Source organism: Musca domestica, unplaced genomic scaffold (genome assembly GCF_030504385.1).
Source record: "Musca domestica strain aabys unplaced genomic scaffold, Musca_domestica.polishedcontigs.V.1.1 24, whole genome shotgun sequence".
Taxonomy (NCBI): domain Eukaryota; kingdom Metazoa; phylum Arthropoda; class Insecta; order Diptera; family Muscidae; genus Musca; species Musca domestica.
The window spans coordinates 6,564,156-6,588,595 of NW_026712272.1; the positions used below are offsets into that span (position 1 = coordinate 6,564,156).

A 24,440-nucleotide genomic window follows, 5' to 3' on the forward strand; every position below is an offset into this window, starting at 1 on the left:
AGAAGACGTGGAGGTTTTTTAAAAATATTTTTTGAAAGACCAATAAAGACGTGGATTTTTTAAAAATATTTTCCAAGGACCAAAATAGGCGTGGATTTTATAAAAATATTTTCCAAGGACCACAATAGGCGTGGATTTTATAAAAATATTTTTTTTTCAAAAGACCAACAAAGCGTGGATTATTTTAAAAATATTTTCTCTAGACTAACACAGACGTGGATTTTTTTTAAATATTTTTTTCTCGACCAACACAATCGAAGAATCTTTAAAAATATTTTTTTCTAGACTAACACAGTCGTGGATTTTTTAAAAATATTTTTTTCTCGGCCACCGCAGTCGAGGAATTTTTCAAAATATTTTTTTCTCGACCACCGCAGTCGAGGAATTTTTAAAAATATTTTTTCTAGACTAACACAGTCGTGGATTTTTTAAAAATATTTTTCTTTAGACTATTTGAAATACGAAAGTGTAAGAATATTTATAGTGTGTTCTATTTTATTTCTAAATGAATGGGGTAAGATAATGTAAAATTGTAAGTAGGATGGTAGTGGGGCTTACAAACCATTTTCATCCTTCAGTGTCATCTAGTGGGACGTAGGTGCAAGGCTTCCGAATAATTAGCTAAAAGTGACTGTCTTTGCTAATTGTTTTTTTTTTAATTTCCAACAAGCAGAGGGCATTCTCCAAACCTCCAGCTGGGGTAGATGTTTTCTGCAGACGTGGATTTCTTAAAAATATTTTTCGAAGACTTCTGCAGACGTGGATTTCTTAAATATATTTTTTCAACGTCTCCTTTAGACGCGGATTTTTTAAAAATATTTTTTTTGAAGACTCCTTCAGACTTTTTTTTAAATATTTGTTTGAAGACTCCCTTAGACGTGGGTTTTTTAAATGTTTTTTCAAAGACTCCTTCATACGTGGTTTTTATAAAAAAAATTTCCAAGGACCTCAAAAGACGTGGCTTAAAAAAAAACATTTTTTTTAAAAACCTCTTTAGACGAGTTTGTTTTTTAATATTTTTTTAATAGCTAAAAAAGACGTGATTTTTTTCAACTATTTTTCGAAAGCCAACGAAGACGTGGATTTTTAAAAATATTTTTTCAAAGATCAGTAAAGATATGGATTTTTTAAAAATATTTTTTCAAGGACCAAAAGAGTCGTGTGTTTTTTATAAAATATTTTTTCAAGGAACTCAGAAACGTGGATTTTTTTAAATATTTTTTTTTAAGACCTCAATAAACGTGGTTTTTTAAAATATTTTTTAAGGACATGGGTTTTTTTAAATATTTTTTAAGGACATCAATAAACGTGGGTTTTTTAAAAATATTTTTTTAAGGACCTCAATAAACGTGGGTTTTTTAAGAAATATTTTTTAAGGACCTCAAAGACGGATTTTTTTAAAAACATATTTTCCAAGGACCTACAAAGTCGGGATTTTAAAAAAAAATATTTTTAAGGACCTCAATAAACGTGGATTATTTAAAAATAGTTTTTAAGGACCTCATTAAACGTGGGTTATTTAAAAATAGTTTTTAAGGACCTCATTAAACGTGGGTTATTTAAAAATATTTTTCAAGGACCTCAATAGACGTAAATTTGTTTAGAAATATTTTTTTAAACTTGGTTTTTTTTAAAAATATTTTTCAAGGACCTCAAAAGACGTGGATTTTTTAGATATATTTTTAGGGACTTTTAAGAAATATTTATCAAGGACCTTAAAAAATGTAATTTATTTTTTACGGACTTTTAAAAAGTATTTTTCAAGGAATTTAAAAAACGTGGATTTTTTTAATTATTTTTTAAGGACTTTTAAAAAATATTTTTCAAGGACCTTTAAAGACGTGAATTTTTTAAATAGAATGACGTGGAATTCTTTAGAAATATATTTAAATATTTTTTCAAGGACCTCAAAGACATGGATTTTTTTTTAAATATTTTTTAAAGGACAGGGACTAACATTTTAAAAACATATTTTCTACAAAGACGGGATTTTTTAAAGGACCAACAGGGACTAACATTTTAAAAACATATTTTCCAAGGACCTACAAAGACTGGATTTTTTAAAATATTAGTTTTTATTGGATTTTTGGTTTTTTTTTAAATTTTTCAGCAACCAACTATTAACAGGATTTTTCTACAAAAAAGACTTCAAAAGACAAAGGGAGGGATTTTTTTAAATGTATTTTCCAAGCACCAACATAAATGTGGATTTTTTAAAAATATTTTTACAAAAATATTTTATTGGAACAACCAACAGCATTTTTTTCAGGGGTCAATAAAGACCTGGATTTTTTACAAATTTTTTTAGGGATCACTTAGGACTTGAATTTTTCGATTTTTTTTTTTAAATAATCAAAGAAAAGCAATTAGAAAAAAAGACTTAAACTATTTTAAAATATTTTTTCAAAAATAAGGATGAGAAAATTTAAATTATTTTTGCAAGCAACACAGTATACTTGGATTTTTTTTTAAGGTACACGAGAAATATGTGTTATTTTATTTTTTTTTTAATTTTTTTTTTATTTTTTTCAGAATTTGAAAGATAATAAACATATAACCTCATAACACGTGCCATTCCAAAAAACGTTTGGCATTCACAACAAATTGACAAAATAATCTCCAACTCCAATGTCATTTTGTGTGGGAGTAACTGACTATTTTGTGGAATATCTCACTACTCTCATCTTGATAAATTGTGGAGAGACTTGTGTGCACTTGTTATCCGTTGGAATCATGTCAACTACATTTCAATTACAAATTTGAATGTTAAGTGCTAAAAATAAATATTGGAAACAAAAACGCGTGCGATTTTAAAACAAATTTGGTCAACACGATTGAAAGTGAACAAAAGCTGAATGTTTTTTTTTGGAGATGTTAATTATTTTTTTTTTTATCAAATATTTAGACACCCACAAACAACATTAAGAAACTGTCAATAATGAGGCCACTTATTTGAGGGGAAATATAATGTGTGATGCTAAATTTGTAAAAATTGACTTCACTTCAGCTTAGCTTCCTCAAAGTATTGTTCAAAAAATAAGTGTTAAAAGGAGATTCATACTTAAGGAACAAATAAAAATTTTATCGGGTCAAAGCTTGTAAGGATAGTACATATATGGGAAGTTTCTGCTCAATTTTAATTACCACCTTTTAACCTCATTATATTTTTCTTTGTTCAAATAGTAATCGATTTACCCTTCCTATTAATACAGTAGTAAATGATGACAATTATTCACATATATTTTTGAAATAAAATAGCCTCTGTTAAAAAAAATTAAAATATAGTGTTTCAAATAGCTAACTTTTTATTAACTAACTTATAAGGGAAAACTTCTTTTTCACATAAAATTGTAACAAAATTTTTTAACAAGAAAAAAAGTGCACTTAGTTGTTAAAAAAAACCTTAAAATATAAAATTTCCCTTAATAAGGTCTGTCAATATAGCAAATCGTCAACTATTATAGAGGATCAGACAAAATCTTGTCTGGCGCCATCTAGAGTAGAATAGTATTCATTGCCCAGTTTTAAATTCAACACAAATCGTATTCCCCACCACCATGCCAACATAATGGATGGAATCCTAGCTAAGTTTTATAATAATAATAGCGAAGACATACACCATATTTAACAACATAACCACTTGTGTAACAACGACCAGGTGGTGAAATATTCTGTTGGAAAGGTGAAATTCGAGAGTGAAGACATTAGAAGACCCATAAAAGGGCCTATAAAAGATATATGCAAACATCTGCCTTTGCTAAATGTACCAACGGTACAAATAATATATAAAATGTCTTACACATATAGAAGACCCGCAACATGCCTTGAAATCCTGTGGACCTGAAAACATAATTTCGGGGCACTAATGTTTTACAATTTTAAAAGTTCTCCCAGTAGAATTGTAGGAGGACTTTCAACCATAAAAATTTCGAAAAAATATTCCAGACTTAAAAAGAACTACTACTAAATCTGTGGTACTTTTGTGGGGGAGGTACCAGAAGAAGAATGGGAGAAGAACTTGCAACTACAAAAGTTTTGTAGAAATATTATGGGCTTTAAAGGAGGACTACTAGAAGGTCATTAATCTGTACTACCTTTATGGGGGAGGGCCGATATCTATCATTTTCGCACCAGGTCTTGTGTCAGTAGAAGTATTGGAATGTTCGAAGTTTAGAAAGAATCAGATGTTATATTTCGCATTTTATGAGAGAACAAATTATTCAACATTTTCACCTTTTGTGGGGGAGGTGGTACCAGGAGGAGTGGACCGATATATTCCATATTTACACCAGATATTTTGTTAATAAAAATATTGCAATGTGTGAAATTTGAAGAGAATCGAACTCTTGTAATACATTTTGTAGAAGTCATAATTGTTCAAAATGTTGACCCTTTGTGGGGGAGGTACCAGAAGGAGTAGGTGGATATATCCCATATCCATACTAAATATTGTGTTGGTGGAAATATTAGGATGTGCCACATTGAAAATGTTTCGGATGCTTATTTCGCCTTGTATGAGCGTCATGGTTATACAAAATTTTGACCCTTTGTAGGGGAGGTATGAGAAGAAGTGAATCGATATCCACCATCTTCGCACCTGGTCTTGTGCAGGTAGAAATATTGGGATGCGCATTATTTTAAGAGAATCGGATAATTATTTCGCATTTATAGGAGTTATAATTATTCAAAATGTTAACTCTTTGTGGGAGAGGTACCAGATGGAGTAGGCGGATATATCCCATCTTCATAGTAGATCTTGTGTTGTTGTAAACATTAGCCACGTTTGAAAAGGTGGTGAAGGTGCCACGTTTGAAAAGGTGAAGGTGCCACGTTTGAAAAGAATCGGATGCTTATTTCGCCTTTTATGAACGTCACGGTTTTTCAAAATTTTGACCCTTTGTGCGGAGGTACCAGAAGGAATGGTCCTTTCTATCTGTTCTTGATACCAGATTAGTAAAAAAATAGGATGTGTGAAATTTGAAGACCATGGGAAACTTATTTCAAATTTTTAAGAGAGAAGAGGATTATTATTCATGTACCTGAAGAAGTGAACCTATATGTCCCATCTCTGCACTACATCATGTGTTGATAAAAATATTGAAGACAATCGGAATCTTATCTCACATTTTATAAGAGTTACAATTATTTCACATTTTGACCCTATGTGGGAGAGATACTTCATGAAATGGTCCGATATATTCCATTATCGTACCTCACCTAACACTGATGAAAATATCGAGATTTGCAAAGTTTGCTCAAAATTGAGCGATATTTTCTTGTTCTATGAAGTAAATTATTTTTTGTGAAAATTTTGACCTTTTGTGGGGGAGGTACCAGAAGGAGTGGACCGATATTTCCCATCTCCGAACTTGAGCTAAATTTAATAATAATACTACGATGTACCAAGTTAGAAGCAAATTGGACAATTCTTGCGAGAGTTATTCTGCTCACCAGTCAGCCAGACGGATGAAACGGATTTGGTCTAAAGAGACCTTGGCCGTAAAGTCGTTACTTCAATGGCTATATGGTTGAGAGTTCAATAAGAGCCTTTTCTTCCGTATCCGTCTATTAGAAAGGACTCGATTGTATTCACACAGACGCGATTACGGACAAATACGAGAATACATTACGGACAATTTCCACAAAGTTAAACATCTAATATCTATTTGAAAATATATCCTCATATATCCTTTCGAAATAAAAATACTTCCTTACAGGCTGGGAAGGTATGGAGACAATCAAAGATCTACTATATTTCCAAGGATTATGGGAAATCGTCTGTCTATGTCACTGGCTTTCTTTCGAAAAACTTTATTATAAATTCTAAACTGACTTTCGAAAATTAATCCAAAAAACCCCTACTTAAAGGCTTCTATTGTTTTTTTGAAAATGTTCTTAAATTAATTTTGATTATAGGTTCTATAGGTCCATAAAATTTTTGGAAAAAAGGTATTTTTTTTAGTTCTTCCTTTGTTCAAAAATATTTATTTAAAAAACTCACGGATCTGTATTTGTTTCAAAGGAACATGGACTTTTAAAGCAATCTACTTTAGAAGATGGAAAAGCAAACCCAATTAAGGGCCCTCAAAACATCCTGAGATTTATATAGACTCACAAAAACTTCTTCTCTACTCGGCAAAGTAATACTCTAAAGGTGTGGAATCAAAGGGATGTCGATTACGACAGGCTACCTGAGAGTGAGGAAAAAATAGATATCTTCGAGTAGTTACAATGTCTTCGGGGGTTATACGAACTTGTTGGTCTATGCCGTGCTTGACTTTCAAAAATCCTAAAATGTCAACCTTTAAAGGTTAGACGTACAAAATTATTGAAAAAAACCTTTCTATATGGCTTTGATTGTAGGTTCTAAATTCTATAATAAATCCTGATTAGATTTTCTACAGGTTCATAAAATATTTTAGACATATTTTGCAGGTCCCTTATAATTTTATATTGTTTTTTTCTGCCGGGGTTATGTATATGAACTTCTTCCCTACCCTCACCAAACAAAGGGCGGAGGTCGAAATCGCGGTAGGGGTCTTCAGACGCCGTTGCTATTATTATTTCCATCTTGGGGAATGAAAGTAATTTCGATAAGGAGAGATTAGGTGAAAGTTAGGAAGAAATAGAAAACATCGAATAACAACGATGTCAATGGGGACTATGGGCTATGGACCTGTTTATCTTTCAAAAAATATGAAAACTGGAACTTTGATACACCAAAAAAAAAATTTACCAAAACAATTCTATAAAAGTTCCGATAGCTCTCCAAAAATATTCTTCAACAAATCTTGATTGGAGGTACTGTGGGTCCTTAAAATATTTTCGCCAAAATTATTGCATTTCTAGCTCTGTCGGTCTGGGTTAGATATATGAACTCATAAAACTTCTTCCCTACTCTCATCAAACAAAGGGCCGAGGTCGAAATCGCTGTAGGAGTCTTCAGATGGCATTGCTAATTATTATTCTCAACTTGGGGAATGAAAGTAATATCGATAAGGAGAGGCTAGGTGAAAGTTAGGAAGAAATAGAAAACATCGAATAGCAATGATGTCAAAGGGGACTGTGGGAACTCGCCTGGCTATGGACTTGTTTTATGAAATCCGGAACTTTAACAGATTTTAAAATAAATATACCAAAAAACCATTCCTTAAAGGCTCCGATTGTTCTCCAAAAATATTCTTCAACAAATCTTGGTACAATGGGTCCGTAAAATAAATTCGGAAAAATTCTAACACATAAAACTTCTTCCCTACTCTCACCAAACATGACCGAGGTCGAAATCGCGGTAGGGGTCTTTATTACTCTCAACTTGGGGAAATGAAACTAATTTCGATTAAGACAGCCTACGTGGTAGTGAGGGTTAAAATAAAACATCGAGTAGCCACAGGGTCATTGGCGACTATAGGAACTTGTCTGGCTATGCCTTTGCCTTTTATTAAAAATTCTAAAAATTCTTTATTCAAAATTCCAAATTTGTAACTTTGAATTTTTTTCAAGAAACCCCTTCCTTCAAGGCTCCCGCTGTTCTTGTAAACATCAAGGACTAGAAGGACTAAAATAAGGGATTTCAAAGGCAAATATTTTGAAGGCAAATCCGAGCTACTATAAAAGGGTTGATTTTTGTAATTTTTAGAAGCTGAATATTTTTGTTAATTTTTTTTTTTAAATTTTCTTAGAATGGTCTCCGAATTTCAAATCGAAACCTATCTCTTCAACCCTATCTAGGATTAAAGCAATAGAAAATAAAACTTACCGCTTTACGCTTATCGGCTTCGGAGGCTGCTGAATTGGAACGATGTCTAAACAAGTCCATTACTTTGGTCATTGGTGAACGGGAAACATCGGCACGCCTTACAGCCGTCACAGTGTGATAGTACTACAACAAAAAACGACAACAACAACAATAAAAATTAAATCATTTATCCTCCATTGAAAAAAAAAATCAAAACTCACATGAGCATCACTACCCTGATGCGGATGGGCCGAACCATCTTTGTACTTGTTCTTAACGGAGGTTGTGCCATCGGCAGAGGTTATCGTCACGGCGGGATGCTGCTTGTGATGATGATGGCTACCACCAATAAGGCCGGAATTTTGTAAAGCTACTTTCATGGAATTCATAACGCCACCAGTGCCACCACCGCCGCCGCCACCTCCTCCGGAGGAATGGGTGCTGCTGGCACTGCCCATTTCATTACCAGTCGCGGCAGCAGCTGCCGACAGGGGATCGAGTAGCAGTTTATTTTGTTTCTTGGCATCCGATTTGGCGCGCGGACGAAACACATCGAAAATCGTTGGTCTACGATTGGGACTGGCTATGCCGTGGACAGTGGATTGATTTAGGACCGGCGAATCTTCACCGCTACGTCTTCGTTCCAGCGAACCGGAACGAGGTGTGGCCGCCATTCGCTCGGTACTGCGTGATATCTTTTCAGCATTGCGATTAAGTTTTTCCAGCTTGGCTGCTTCGCGTTCGAGGCGGCGAGCGGTTTCACGTTCAATTTTGCGGGCTTCTTTTTCACGGCGGCTGGCTTCTTTCTCCTGGCGTCTAGAGAGAGATATGGAGATATTATTTTCTAAAATTCATAAGAAAATTTGGTAAATACTCACCGAGCTTCTTCTTTCATCTTTTTGGAGGCTTTTCGAGCCGCTTTGGCATTTGGTTCGGCCGGCGCACTTGAGGGCCTTGACGACGGCAGCCGGGCATCTTGTTCCTGCAATGTGTGTCACAATTAAATATTTCGTAGAATAATTTCATTGAACCAATAAATAATGAGGAAATAAATGGAACAACTTTTGTTTGTTTTTAGGATTTTGACATCTGCCAGGCAGTTATGGCCTGCTGTGGGAATAATTAATTACTCGTAATCAATTATTTAATTAACCCAAAACGAAGTTTTGGGGTTGGATATGAGATGAAACCTTATTAGGAATTGATGGACATCATACTGGAATTAATTGAATGAGGAGACAAAACATGAACCCCAACCGAGAATCATAAAATGCCCAAGAATCATAAAATGCTCAGAAATTATGAAACGTCCCCAGAAAATGGGGAAAAAATATCACCAAAAATTGAGATTTTTTATCGGAATAATCCAGAAATGTTGTCCCCCCATTTCTGGATTATTCCGATAAAAAAACTCAAAAGCTCCCCATAAACCGGGGACCAATTTTTTTCAATAGCAATTTTTTTCAAGAACATCTATGGATCAGAGAAGACCTTTAAGTCTCCTATGGCATATTTGGTCCTCTATTCGTATATAAAAAAAACCTTCAAGTCCTCTATGGCGTTTAGAAGACCTTCTGTTCCCCTGTGGACTTCAGAATATCTTCAGGTTCTCTATGGCGTAAAGAAGACCTTCAGTTCATCTATGAAATATATAAGACCTTCAGATTTTCTATGAAAACTATATATGGCCTCCAGGTCCTGTATGGACTATAGAGGACCTTCAAGCCCTACAGGACTCCTATGGACCATAGAAGACCCTAAGGTCTCCTAATAACCGTAGACAATCTACAAGACTCCTATGAATCTTAAAATACATCTATGGACCTGAGAAGGCGTCCGGGTCCTCTATGGACCGTAGAGGACCTCCAGGTTTCTTATGGTCTTAAGCTATATGAGCTATCTATAAATGAGCTCCAGGCCCTCTATGGGCTATAGAAGACCCTCAAGCATGGCATACATAAGACCGTCAGGTCCTATATGGCATATATAGGAGACCAGGTCCTCTACAGACTACAGAAGACCTCTAGGTCCTCCAATGGCCTATAGAAGTTCTTGAGATGCTCTATGAGCTATGGAGGTTCATAGAAGTGACTATGCATGACCTCGAGGTCCTCTACGGACTATAGAAGACATCGAGGTTCTCTATGGCCTATAGGAGGCCTCTAGGTTCTCTATGGCATATAGAAGACCTTCCGGATCCTCTATGGACTACAAGAGACCTGCACTTCATATATGGGCTAAAAAATACCTGCAGCTCTTCTATGGACCAAAGAAGACCTGCAGCTCTTCTATGGACTACAGAAGATCTGCAGCGCTTCTATGGACTATAGAAGACCTCCAGCTCTTCTATGGACTATAGAAGACCTCCAGCTCTTCTATGGACTATAGAAGACCTCCAGCTCTTCTATGGACTATAGAAGACCTCCAGCTCTTCTATGGACTATAGAAGACCTCCAGCTCTTCTATGGACTATAGAAGACCTCCAGCTCTTCTATGGACTATAGAAGACCTCCAGCTCTTCTATGGACTATAGAAGACCTCCAGCTCTTCTATGGACTATAGAAGACCTCCAGCTCTTCTATGGACTATAGAAGACCTCCAGCTCTTCTATGGACTATAGAAGACCTCCAGCTCTTCTATGGACTATAGAAGACCTCCAGCTCTTCTATGGACTATAGAAGACCTCCAGCTCTTCTATGGACTATAGAAGACCTCCAGCTCTTCTATGGACTATAGAAGACCTCCAGCTCTTCTATGGACTATAGAAGACCTCCAGCTCTTCTATGGACTATAGAAGACCTCCAGCTCTTCTATGGACTATAGAAGACCTCCAGCTCTTCTATGGACTATAGAAGACCTCCAGCTCTTCTATGGACTATAGAAGACCTCCAGCTCTTCTATGGACTATAGAAGACCTCCAGCTCTTCTATGGACTATAGAAGACCTCCAGCTCTTCTATGGACTATACTATAGAAGACCTCCAGCTCTTCTATGGACTATAGAAGACCTCCAGCTCTTCTATGGACTATAGAAGACCTCCAGCTCTTCTATGGACTATAGAAGACCTCCAGCTCTTCTATGGACTATAAAAGACCTCCAGCTCTTCTATGGACTATAAAAGACCTCCAGCTCTTCTATGGACTATAGAAGACCTCCAGCTCTTCTATGGACTATAGAAGACCTCCAGCTCTTCTATGGACTATAAAAGACCTCCAGCTCTTCTATGGACTATAAAAGACCTCCAGCTCTTCTATGGACTATAGAAGACCTCCAGCTCTTCTATGGACTATAGAAGACCTCCAGCTCTTCTATGGACTATAGAAGACCTCCAGCTCTTCTATGGACTATAGAAGACCTACAGCTCTTCAATGGCCTATAAAAGACCTTCAAGTCCTCTATGGTCCAAAGAAGATCTTAAGATCCTCTATGGCATATAGAAGACATTGAGGTTATCTATGGACTATTAATGATCTTCAGGTGTCTATAGCATATAGAGGACCCTTAGGTCCTCTATGGACTATAAAATACCTTAAGGTTCCATGTGGCCCATAGAAGACATTAAGGTCTTCTATGGCCTATAGAAGACCTCTATGGCCTATAGAACACATTCAGGACCGCTATGAGTTATGGAGATCCCCAGGTACTCTATGGCCCATAGAAAACCTATAGGTTCTCTATGGGCTATAGAAGACCTCTAGATCGTCTTTCGACCATAGAAGAATATAGGACCCCCAGATTCTGGGGACGATATTCTTCCAAAAAAAAATTTTAAGAAAATGTTTTTCCGAAAGAGATTTTCCATTTTCCTTTTCCCATGAATCACTTCATATGATCTTCATAATTTTCTTTTGCTTCGTTGCTGCTGCTGTTTCTGGTTCTGTTGTTTTGAATTCTGTTTTGTCTTATCAGTTCGGGCTACTATACCAAACACTACGGCTACTCAAATTTGTTTACACTTCTGGGGTGTTAAGTATATTCGGAGGTTTTCTATTTCGCCGACAATAAAAATAACACCAACAGCAACAACAACAAAAATAGCCGACGAAGCGGCAGCGGAGGCAGCATAACGCTGCTGGACATAATGAGTAACATGAAACACGTGACCCCGTCACCGTCACACTGTCATCGCAGCTATTTTGCATAGACACTAGAAAATGTTTAAATAATAAAACAATAGCGGCAACAACAACAACGTCGTCTATAAAAAAATAATTAATCTATGCGATGACCAACAATATGGATGAACAAGAAAATAATAAAATAAATATGTCTAGAGAGAGAGAGAGAGCGCGAGCAAAATGGACAAAAATATATTCTAATGACGTCATTGGCCATGCACCGTGAATAATAACAGCGCGATTAAAATTCAAAACAAAACTGGAACGAATTATGTGTGTATGGCGAATAGCGGATTGAAAATTTATTTGGAACGATGGTCAAATTATTTTTTATACCTTCCACCATGGCATGGAGGGTATATAAAGTTTGTCATTCCGTTTGTAACACCTCGAAATATATATTTTAGATACCATAAAGTGCATATATTCTTGATCAGCATAAAATTCTATGTCGATTTAGCGATGTCTGTCTGTACGTCTATCCATCTACCCGTCTGTGGTAATCACTCTAGCTTCCGAACGAAATGTAGTAGGTTGATAAAATTTTACTCAAATGTATATTATGTCTGCAGGACTTTTGGTATTGAAAATGGGACATGTAGGTTCACGTCTTCGTATAGCCCCCATTTGACCGTACCTCCCGATATTCGGTATTCTGATGATTTTGGCGACACTATTCATCGGAATTGTTTCAAATTTGGTATTTGAAGTTCGCAAGGGATACTACAGCCTATGACAGAAAATTGTCTGTGCAGGTCCACGTCTTCGTATAGCCCCCATATAAGGGTACCTCCCTATATTCGGTATTTTGATGATTTTAGCGACATTATTCATCGGAATTGTTTCAAATTTGGTATTTGAAGTTCGTAATGGATACTACAGCCGAAGACAGAAAATGAGCCATGTAGATCCACGTCTTCGTATAGCTTCCATATAACCGTACCTCCCGATATTCGATACTTTGATGATTTTAGCGGCACTATTCACCGGAATTGTTTCAAATTTGGTATTTGAAGTTCGTAATGGTTACTGTGGCCTAAGACAGAAAATGAGCCATGTAGGTCCACGTCTTCGTATAGCCCCCATATGACGGTACCTCCCGATATTTGGTATTTTGATGATTTTAGCGACATTATTCATCGGAATTGTTTCAAATTTGGCATCTGAAGTTCATGATGGATACTACAGCCTAAGACAGAAAATTGTCTGTGCAGGTCCAGGTCTTCGTATAGCCGCCATATGACCGTACCCCCCGATATTCGGTATTTTGATGATTTTAGCGACACTATTCACCGGAATTGTTGCAAATTTGGTATTTGAAGTTCGTAATGGATACTACAGCCTAAGATAGGAGATTGTCTGTGCAGGCCCACGTCTTCGTATAGCCCCCATATAATGGTACCTCCCGATATTCGGTATTTTGATGATTTTAGCCACATTATTCACCAAAATTGTTTCAAATTTGGCATTTGAAGTTCATAATGGATACTACATCCTATGACAGAAAATTGTCAGTGCAGGTCCACATTTTGGTATATGATTTTTTGATACATTATTCACCGAATTTTTTTCAAGTTTCGCATTTAAATATTGTAATGGCTTATGACAAAAGTTGCCTATGCAGGTCCACGACGTCGTATAGACCCTAATATAGGGGCTACACTCGGTATTTCGTTCCAAATGGTGGAGGGTATTCAAAGTTCGGCCCCGGTAGAGCTCACAGCTTTTTATACACTACACCACAAGGTGGTTAGGGTATTATGTCTTTGTGCATTTTTGTTTGTAACAGGCAAAAGGAAACTAGATAGACCCATAGTTCTTTTTGGTGATCTGCATAGAATCACATTCTGAGTCGATTTATTCATGTCCGTCCGTCTGTCTGTCCATGTATTTTTGTAAACAAAGTACAAGTCGCATTTATTGCCCGATCCAGATGAAAGCAAAGATCTTTTTTTTGGCCCAAAGACGAACCCTATTGAAATTGGAGATAATCGGTCAAAATTTAGATATAGCTCCCATATATATCTTCGTCCGATTTGCCTTTTATTGTGCACCAAACGTGTAATATCAGCCCGAATTGTATGGAATTTTGCATATACACCCAAATTAGGCCTGAAAATATGTGTGCCAAATTTGATTGAAATCGCTTCAGATATAGCTAAAGCTCCCATATATATTGTTCATCCGATTTGTTATTTTTGTCCTCCGCAGCCGTAATATGCACTCTGCAACAAAAATATTTGGGGAAATGTATGAAATACAGCTCAGAAATATCATTGCCAAATTTTATCGAGATCGGTTCAGATTTGGATATATCTCCCACATATAACTTCGTCCGATTTACCTTTTATAGGTGCCCCAAACGTCTAATATTTGTCCAAATGGGATGGAATTTGGCACATACAACCAAATTAGGCCTGAAAATAAGTACGCCAAATTTGATCGATATCGGTTCAGATCTAGCTATAGCTCCCATATATATTGTTCTTCCGATTTGTTATTTTTGTCCTCCGCAGCCGTAATATGCACTCTGTAACAACAATATTTGGGGAAACTTATCAAATACAGCTCAGAAATACCTTTGCCAAAAGTTTATCGAGATCGGTTCAGATTTGGATATAGCTCCCATATATAATTTCGTCCGATTTACCTTTTATAGGTGCACCAAACGTCTAATATTTGCCCAAATGGTATGAAATTTGGCACATACAACCAAATTATGCCTGAAAAGAGGTATGACAAATTTGATCGAAATCGGCTCAGATATATAGCTATAGCTCCCACATATATATTGTTCATCCGATTTGTTATTTTAGTCCTCCGCAGCCGTAATATGCACTCTGTAACAACAATATTCAGGGAAATATATAAAATACAGCTCAGAAATACCTTTGCCAAAATTTTATCAAGATCGGTTCACATTTGGATATATCTCCCACATATAACTTCGTCCGATTTACCTTTTATAGGTGCACCAAATGTCTAATATTTGCCCAAATGGAATGAAATATGGCACTTACGGCCGAATTGAGTCTAGAAGCTAGTATGTTTAATTTGATGAAGATCGGTTCAGATATAGCTATAGCTCCCTCATATATATTGTTCATCCGATTTGTATATTTTTTTATATTATTAATTTATTTATTTCTTTTTTTTATTGGAAAAAAATAGGTCCCCCTTGTTCTGAGGATTATTATTAGGGAATATTTTTTCTATAAAAAAAATTCTCGACAGAATTTTTCTTTTTTTGTAATTTAAAAAAATTTTCCACTAACCGGAGTGGAATATTCCCAACCACTTGAGTTACCTTTAAAAAAAAAATGCACAAAAATAAAAAGAGGTACGTCAAAAAATACATTTTAAGGTCATTGCAACGTTGGTGACAAGTTTTCAAATAAAACAACTAAAAATGTGTATTTTCTTGTTGTTGTCGGAACACGTGATGAGACCTGAAATCCAAAGAAAAAAAATTCAAAAAACAACCCACACACCAAAGGCAGCCACAGCGCGGTGGTGGTGACAAAATTGCAAATTTTCGTTTTTTTTTTCAAATAAATATTCCAAACGAGTTTCAATGAGAACAGCTAAACAAAATTCAGAAAAAAAAAATTGCCAATGCGGCATTTTAACAACGACGACAATAATTATTTGCTGTTTGAACGTGCCTAAAAATTTAATTACTTTTTAAGAAAAAAATAATAATAACAATATTTTCCATATTTATTTAAATTTTACACTGAAAACCCCCGAGGGCAAAGCGGCGACCGGTCTTTGTTGGCTCGTCTCATAAATGCGATGAAAATTAAAAATTTTCCTTTTAATTAAAGCACTCAGCAGCACATGTTTATAAAGCGTAGAGGTAGGTCTGGAACAGTGGGTTCCCCCACAAAGGCATTAAGAAGAAGACAAGACACTGCAAAGAAATCCCCATGAATTGACGTCATTTGTTTGTATTTTTTTCTACTTCTGTCTTTAAAATAAAATTTATGAAAATGTATAGAACAAACAACTTTTTGTTTTGAATCGAAAAAACTGGGTTCTGAATTCAAAACACAAAAGAAAGAACCACGAAACAAACTGTATCAACAAAGTTTTGAAAGAAAAGCAGGGTAAGCAAAGCAAACGAACAGGCAGGCATGCCTGCATACGCATTCATTTAATCAGATACAGTGGGGACCTCTAAGCCCTGACAACATTTCTTTCCGTTACCAAAAAGGGCATTTACGAACTATAGAAGAGCTTTAGATTCTTTATGGGCTATAGAGGACCTATATATTCTCTATGGACAATAAAAGACCCTCAGGTCCTCTATGGGCTATAGAAGACCTTAAGGACCTCTAAGGACAATAGAAGACCTACAGGTGCTCTACGGAGTATAGAAGGCCTACAGGTCCTCTACGGAGTATAGAAGGCCTACAGGGTCTCTATACAGTATAGAACACCTACAGGTCCTGCAGAAAATCTACGGACTTTAGAAGACCTGCAGGTCATCCATAGAACTATAGAAAACCAGCAGGTCATCAGTGGACTATATCAGACTATCTACGGACTATAGAAAACTTTCAGGTCCTCTGATGACTTTAAAAGATACTCAGGTCCTCTGAGGATAATAAAAGACCTACAGGTGCTCTACGGAGTATAGAAGGCCTACAGATCCTCTACGGAGTATTGAAGGCCTACAGGGTTTCCATAGAGTATAGAACACCTATAGGTCCTGCAGGACATCTACGGACTTTAGAAGACCTGTAGGTCATCTGTGAAGTATAGAAAACCAGCAGGTCATCAGTGGACTATATCAGACTATCTGTGGACTATATAAGACCTTGAGGTCCTATAGAAGACAGACAGTTCCTTCAGTTTTTCTTTGAACCAAATAAGACCTTAAGGTCCTCTATGTACAAGAGAAGTATAGAAGACTTCGGTGCTCCTCAATGGAACAAAGAAGAACTACAGGTCCTATATGGACCATAGAAGGTCCTTTATGAACAAGAGAAGACCTCAAGGTATTGTATGACCTATAGACGTCCTTCAGGTCCCATATGGACCTATGAGCTATATGTGACCTATATGAGCTATACGTGATCTTAAGATCGTCTATGGCCTTTAGAAAACCTCCAAGTCCTCTTTGGACTACAGAAAACCTTCACGTCCTCTATGGCCTTTCGGTGACCTTCCGGTCCTCTGTGACCTTCCGGTCCTCTATGACATTTAGATGCCATACACGTCCTCTAAGGACTATAGAAGTGCACCAGGTCTTCCAAGGAGTATGGAAGACCTTCAGGCCCTCTATAAACTATAAAAGACCTGCAGGTGCTCTATGGACCATAGAAGATGTTCAGGTTCCCTATGAACCATAGAAGATTTTCAGGTCCTCTATGAACAATGGAGTAAAGAAGACCTCTATGGCCCTCAATAGTCCTCAATGGAACAAAGAAGACCTTCAGGTCCTCTATGGACCATAGAAGCCTCGCAGGTCCTTCATGGGCCAAAGAAGAACCATCAGATACTCCTCTGGACTATAGCAGACCTCAAGGTCCTCTATGAACTATGGAAGGCCTGCAGGTCATTTACGGACTATAAAAAACCTGCAGGTCGTCTAATGACTTTAAAGATATTCCGGTTCTCGCTGGACTATAGAAGACCTTGAGGTCCTCTATGGGCAATAGAAGACCTTCAGGTCCTCTATGGACTTTAGAGGAACTTCAGGTCCCCTATGAACTATAGAATACTTTCAGGCCCTCTGTGGATTATAGGAAACCTCAAGCTCTCCTATAGACCATAGGAGACCTGAAGCTCTCCTATAGACCATAGGAGACCTCAAGCTCTCCTATGGACTATAGGAGGCCTGAAGCTCTCCTATGGACTATAGGAGACCTCAAGCTCTCCTATGGACTATAGGAGACCTGAAGCTCTCCTATGGACTATAGGAGACCTCAAGCTCTCCTATGGACTATAGGAGACCTGAAGCTCTCCTATGGACTATAGGAGGCCTCAAGCTCTCCTATGGACTATAGGAGACCTCAAGCTCTCCTATGGACTCTAGGAGACCTCAAGCTCTCCTATGGACTATAGGAGAACTCAGGCTCTCCTATGGACTATAGGAGACCTCAGGCTCTCCTATGGATTATAGGAGACCTTAAACTATCCTATGGACAACAGGAGAATCTAAACTCTCCTATGGACTACGGGAGCCCTTAAGCTCACCTATGGAGTATAGGAGACCTCAAGCTCTCCTATAAAATATAGGAGAACTTAAGCTCTCCAATGGACTATAGGAGAACTCAGGCTCCCCTATGGACTATAGAACTCAAGCTCTCCTATGGACTATAGAAGACTTTAAGAGACTAGGAGACCTATGGACTATAGGAGAGCTCAAGCTCACCTATGGGCTATAGACGACCTCAATGTCATCTATGAACTACAGAAGACCTCAAAATAGGAAATCTTCATTTCATTGTTGGACTATAGAAGACTTTTCAGTCCTCTTTAGACTATGGAAGACCTTCAGGTCGTCTATGGCCTATAGAAGACCTGTTTATCTTCTTGGGTCTATTAAAATATTTAAAAGAAAAAATTCTGAATAGTTTCCAAACTTACATCTTCCGATTGCACTGCCGTGGTGCGGCCACTCTCGGCCGCACTGTCATCGGTGTAGTATTGTTTCTTTGGCAACGAAGATTCCGAACCCATTGAACTGCCCGTTTTAACGGGAAATTGGGGAGTCTTCGGAGTGGTGGTCGTGGTTGTGGTCGCACCGTTGGCGGGACGTTTAATCCAAACATCATCCAAATGGGGATATTCACGATATTTTGCGGATGAGGGTGAGTACTCCGACAGGGATATGGAACGAACTTTTGTTGTCGATGATAGGGGTGTTGTTGGAATTGAATTCCGATTTGTTGCTGTTGTTCCTATGCTACTACTATCACAGTTTGGACTTATGTTTTGGTTGCTGTTGTGAGTGTTGCTGTTCAGCGATGAAGTACTTTCGGCCGGTGATCTGATCTCCACGAGGGAACTGTCGAAGAATTGTTTGGACAGATGCGGCTGGGCGGTGGGCGTTTTATTGCTGCCATAGCGCTGAGAGAAGAGGCCCTGCACGGAGGAGTAGCCACCAAATTGGCTGGGAAAACTGATGGTATGGGCATTTGTTGCAGCATTCAAATGTTTCAGTTTGTCGGCCTCGGAACGCAGCTGCTGCAATTCGGGGGTCTCTTGGGTTTTGGTGACGGTAAATTTGCCCTTAATTACGAGGGTGGAGGGGGAGGGTGGTTCATTGCTGGACGGTGTGCCGGGGGTGGGTGGCTCAACTTTGAGCTGGGGTTTGTTGGTGGTGGAGGAGGTGCTTGGCAACTTGAGCATGGTTGAGGTGGATTTGGCTGACTCCAGGAGATTGATGAGGGCCGGTGGGAGAATTGTAGGCGGTATGGGTGGTGGCGGCGGTGGAGAGGTATGCTCCGGGGCCACGGTGACCGTCTTGATGTCCTCCACATTGTTGGTATTGATGCTATCGATTTTGTGCATAAACTGCTGGCGCAACCTCTCCAAGTCCTTAAATTTCTCGGCATTGACTTTGTCACTGACCGGCGGCGGGGGTGGAGGGGGTGTGGGTTTGTTGTTGCGCTCAAATTTAGGTGGCTGTTCGGAATTCTGAGGCTGTGGTGACTTCTCGCCATCATCTTCATCTTCCTCCTTGCATTGGGAGAGGCGTCGACGTTCGGTGAAGGGCATCAGATAGGGACGCATTTGAAAAATGTCGGGGGTGTAGTATTTCCCCGATAGACTTAGGGCCGCCTGCATGTCACCCTCCAGCTGGGGCTCACCATCCTCCTCCTCGGATGATGATTCCGAACCACTGCTGTGATATTCAAATGATTTCGCCCGGGGAAAGGGATGTAGCACCCCACTACCCAAGCCGGTGGTACAGGTCATATTATCGCTGTTCGAAGCATGTAAAGGAGCCGGATGTAGGTCCATGTCAATATCTCCACTTAGCGAGGGCTCCGAATCCGATTCATAACCATCATTGTGACCCATGTGTTCCAAATCCGCCATTGAGGCATCAAAGGCATGCTCGAAGACATCATCTCCAATGCTGGGCAAAAAATGCGGCGGCAGTGGAGAGGTGCCATTCTGCCGCAGGCATCCTCCGCTACCCATTTCCGATGACATATCCGAAAAGGAACTTTTGCTCTGTGACTTCTCCGCGGCGCTATCCTGTTTCTCTTCGTGCGTCATTGAGGACATGGAGGCGGAATTTGAAATGGGACATTTTTGATTTTGATTCAAATTTTCCTCGATATATTCACAATTTGTGGCCATTGGTGTGGTGTGTGGTGGGTAGTGAGGGGAGGTCGAAATTGTGAAAATGGGGGAAATGAATTGCGACTTATCTTCACTTTAGTTTTGTTTACTTTACGGCTACAATGTTGCTACAACGCGCAAATAATTCTCATTGACTTGGAACAAAAAATAAACACTTAAGACAAAATTTCTTTTTACAACGAACGACGGGGGGATTGTACACTCGGAACTTCTAGGACTATAAGACACGATAGTATTTTCTTTTGAACGACATTTGTTTGATTTGTTAAACAACTCAAAGTTTCGAAGATAATTTCCAGGCAAGGGCGTCGAAATGCGTTGTGGTTGCCCTTCTAGACCTATCTCAAGGGGTTTTGTGTTTTTTGTAATTCTTGTTGTTGTTATTATTGTGCAACAACACTTGTCACAAGTTTTCCTCTTTCAATTTGTTACACATGTAAATACTGTTAGGTTTTTTTTAGGTTTTATTATCTGAAAAAGTAAAATAAAGAAATTAAATATTAAATAAAAATTATTTGTTCTGGTAATTGAAAAAACTGGATCTGAGCGGGACGACGTTGGGTTGACATGGCTGGGAAAAATGCTGCAATTAAATAAAAATTCTGGAAATGTCAGAAATCCACCAAAAAAAGACCTTGAGGTCTGCTATTTTCCAATAGAAGACCTTGAGGTCTGCTATTTTCCAATAGAAGACCTTGAGGTCTACTATTTTCCAATAGAAGACCTTGAGGTCAGCTATTTTCCAATAGAAGACCTTGAGGTCTGCTATTATCCAAAAGAAGACCTTGAGGTCAGCTATTTTCAATGGAAGACCTTGAGGTCTGCTATTTTCAATGGAAGACCTTGAGATCTGCTATTTTCAATGGAAGACCTTGAGATCTGCTATTTTCCAATAGAAGACCTTGAGGTCTGCTATTTTCCAATATAAGACCTTGAGGTCTGCTATTTTCCAATAGAAGACCTTGAGGTCTGCTATTTTCAATGGAAGACCTTGAGAAGACATTCAGTTCCTCTGTGGGTAACAGAAGACCTTCAGAACCTCTACTGTCAAGACATTCAGGTTATCTATGGGCAAGAGAAGACCCTCAGGACCTCTATGGGCTGCAGAAGACCTTCAGGTTCTCTATTGACTGTAGAAGACTTTCAGGTCCTCTATGGACTATAGAAGATCTTCTGGTTCTCTATGGGTAATAGAAGACCTTCAGGACTAAATAGACCATATAAGACCTTCTGGTTCTCTATGGGTAATAGAAGACCTTCAGGTTCTCTGTGGGCAATAGAAAACCTTCTGGCCCTCTATGGACAGTAGAATACCTTCAGGTTCGCTATGGCCTATAGATGAACTTCAGATCTTCCATGGCCTATAGATGACCTTCAGGTCCTCTATGGACTATAGAAGGCCTTCAGATCATCTATGGACCGTAGAATACCTTCAGGTTCCCTATGTTCAAAGAAGATCTTCAGGTCCTCGCTGAACTATAGAATATCTTCAGGCTCTCTATGGTCAATAGAAGACCTTCAGCTCCTCTATGGTCTATAGGTGAGCTTCAGGTCCTCCATGGCCTACAGAAGACCTTGAGGTCTTCTATGGACAGTAAAAGACCTTCAGGTCCTCTGTTGACAATTGAAAACCTTCAGGTCCTCAATGGGCAATATATGACCTACAGTAAAACTTTTTCAGGTCATCTATAGTCAATAGAAGATGTTCAGGTCCTCCATGGTTAATGGAAGACCTTCGGGTCCTCTATGGGTTATAGAAGACCTCCAAGTCGTCTATGGTTAAGAGGAGACCAACAGATCCTCTATGGACAATAGAATACCTTCAGGTCATCAATGGAGTATAGAATACTTCCTGGTCCTCTGTGGACTACAGAATCCCTCTTAGGTTCTCCATGGATTATATAATACCTTCAGGTTCTAAATTGGCCACTGAAGACCTTCAGGTCTTCTGTGTAAATACTTCGTGGTAGAATAGATTAGAATACTTCCTGGTCCTCTGTGGACTACGGAACCCTCTTACTTTCTCTATGGATTATATAATACCTTCAGGTCATTTATGGGTTATAGAATGCCTTCACGTCTTCTGTGGACAATGGAAGACCATCAGGTCCTCTCTGGACAGTAGAAGACCTTCAGTTCCTCTATGGACAATAAATGACCTGAGATCCTCTATGGCCTACAGAATATCTATAGGTCTTTAATGGACAATAGAAGACATTAAGGTCCTCAATGGACAATAGCAAACCCTTAGGTCCTCTATGGGCCTCTGAGGCCTTTTAGGACTCTATGGATAATATCTGACTTTCTGACTCCATTATGGACTATAGAACAACTTCAGCTGCTTTTTCACTATGTATGACTTTCACGTCCTTTATGGGCTATGGAAGGCAGTCAGGCCCTCTTTTGTCTTTATAAGAACTTAAGATTTTCTATGGACTATCGAAGATCTTCAGGGGCTCTATGATCTAAAAAGAAGTTTTAGGTTCTTTATGGACTATAGAGGTCCCTCAGATCCTCTATTGACTACAGGAGACCTTCAGATCTCTTTGGACTATTGAAGATATTTATGAATTATTAAAGACGTTTAAGGAGAACTTCGATCCTCCAAACTGAAAAAAAGACCTCTAGGCTCTCAGTGGACAATAGAAAGATCTTCCATGGTTAGGATGCCTCCCAAGTATTTTCTAAGTGATTAGATTCAACTATTTCGCATAATATTGTCTGATGATCTCAGACATTAAGTCATCCATGTCTCGACAAACTTAGGGAGTGTCAAATTTAGTTTTAGGAACAGTCATAAAATTATTTTGTTGTTGTTGTATTATTTGTCGGCAATTTGTTCTTGTCAAATATGGAAATTCTCATCATAATGTGCGAAAATTACAAAAGAATATTAATGAGGTTATGTCGGACTATTTCAAGTGGAGAGCACAGCAAATGTGTTACCTCAATTAGATGCATTACTCATACGGTTACTCATTGCACAAAGCTGTCACAAGGGGTTGGAGGAGGGTAAACGTTTTGACATCTCAACATGGAGGGGTATATTTCGGGGAAATTGTGACGATTGGGTTTCTAAGCCATGAAATTGAGCTGTGGGACCAAGTGAAGAAAAATCTCCATTCAATAGATTTTCCTAAACATTGAAGTTCTCCATAGGACCATAGAGGTCTTGAAGCTCTTCTATGGACCATAGATGACCTGAAGCTCTTCTATGGACCATAGATGACCTGAAGCTCTTCTATGGACCATAGATGACCTGAAGCTCTTCTATGGACCATAGATGACCTGAAGCTCTTCTATGGACCATAGATGACCTGAAGCTCTTCTATGGACCATAGATGACCTGAAGCTCTTCTATGGACCATAGATTACCTGCAGCTCTTCTATCGACCATAGATGACCTGCAGCTCTTCTATGGACCATAGATGACCTGCAGCTCTTCTATGGACCATAGATGACCTGCAGCTCTTCTATGGACCATAGATGACCTGCAGCTCTTCTATGGACCATAGATGACCTGCAGCTCTTCTATGGACCATAGATGACCTGAAGCTCTTATATGGACCATAGATGACCTGAAGCTCTTCTATGGACCATAGATGACCTGAAGCTCTTCTATGGACCATAGATGACCTGAAGCTCTTCTATGGACCATAGATGACCTGAAGCTCTTCTATGGACCATAGATGACCTGCAGCTCTTCTATGAACCATAGATGACCTGAAGCTCTTCTATGGACCATAGATGACCTGCAGCTCTTCTATGGACCATAGATGACCTGAAGCTCTTCTATGGGCCAAAGATGACCTGAAGCTCTTCTATGGACCATAGTTGACCTGAAGCTCTTCTATGGTCCATAGATGACCTGACTAAACATTGAAGTTCTCAATTCCAGTACAGAGTATGATCTTCGTAGGATGATCTAAGAATAATTAAACCTTGTCAGAAACTATTTTAGTTTTCCAGTCATACCTCAGTTTCGAATACGCCCAATATTTTGTAGGTGTGCCGGCGTCGCCAGGCCCAGCTATGAAAATATAAAAATTTTCAATTTTGAATAATTATTATTTTTTCAAATGATTTTTTGATTTATTTATTTTGTTGTTGGTTATTAAGAAGCAATTAAAAAATATAATCGACCAAAGAAAAAAAAATTATTGAAACATGACAATCGCAAAGCGAACCATTTACAAACGCCAACCTTTTTCGGTTTTGTGATTTAATGGAAAAATACATTTAGGAGGGGGTGCCACCGCTCC

At 38.3% G+C, this 24,440-nt stretch overlaps 1 protein-coding gene across 3 annotated transcripts in view; it reads right to left on the reverse strand.

Annotated features, from left to right (window-relative positions):
* The window catches only part of LOC101890250 (5'-AMP-activated protein kinase subunit gamma-1), a 336,316-nt gene that overhangs the window by 186,809 nt on the left and 125,067 nt on the right, over nucleotides 1-24,440 (reverse strand). For 2 of the 3 annotated variants that reach the window (XM_059123246.1, XM_059123245.1), the window contains 3 exons: nucleotides 8,614-8,717; nucleotides 7,957-8,551; nucleotides 7,757-7,879 (listed from right to left, as the gene is read on the reverse strand). In XM_059123246.1, coding sequence (XP_058979229.1) covers nucleotides 7,757-7,879; nucleotides 7,957-8,551; nucleotides 8,614-8,717 — 822 coding nt within the window. Of the gene's footprint in view, nucleotides 1-7,756; nucleotides 7,880-7,956; nucleotides 8,552-8,613; nucleotides 8,718-18,450; nucleotides 20,650-24,440 lie in introns of all 3 variants that reach the window. The other variant, XM_059123243.1, reaches the window with a different exon arrangement.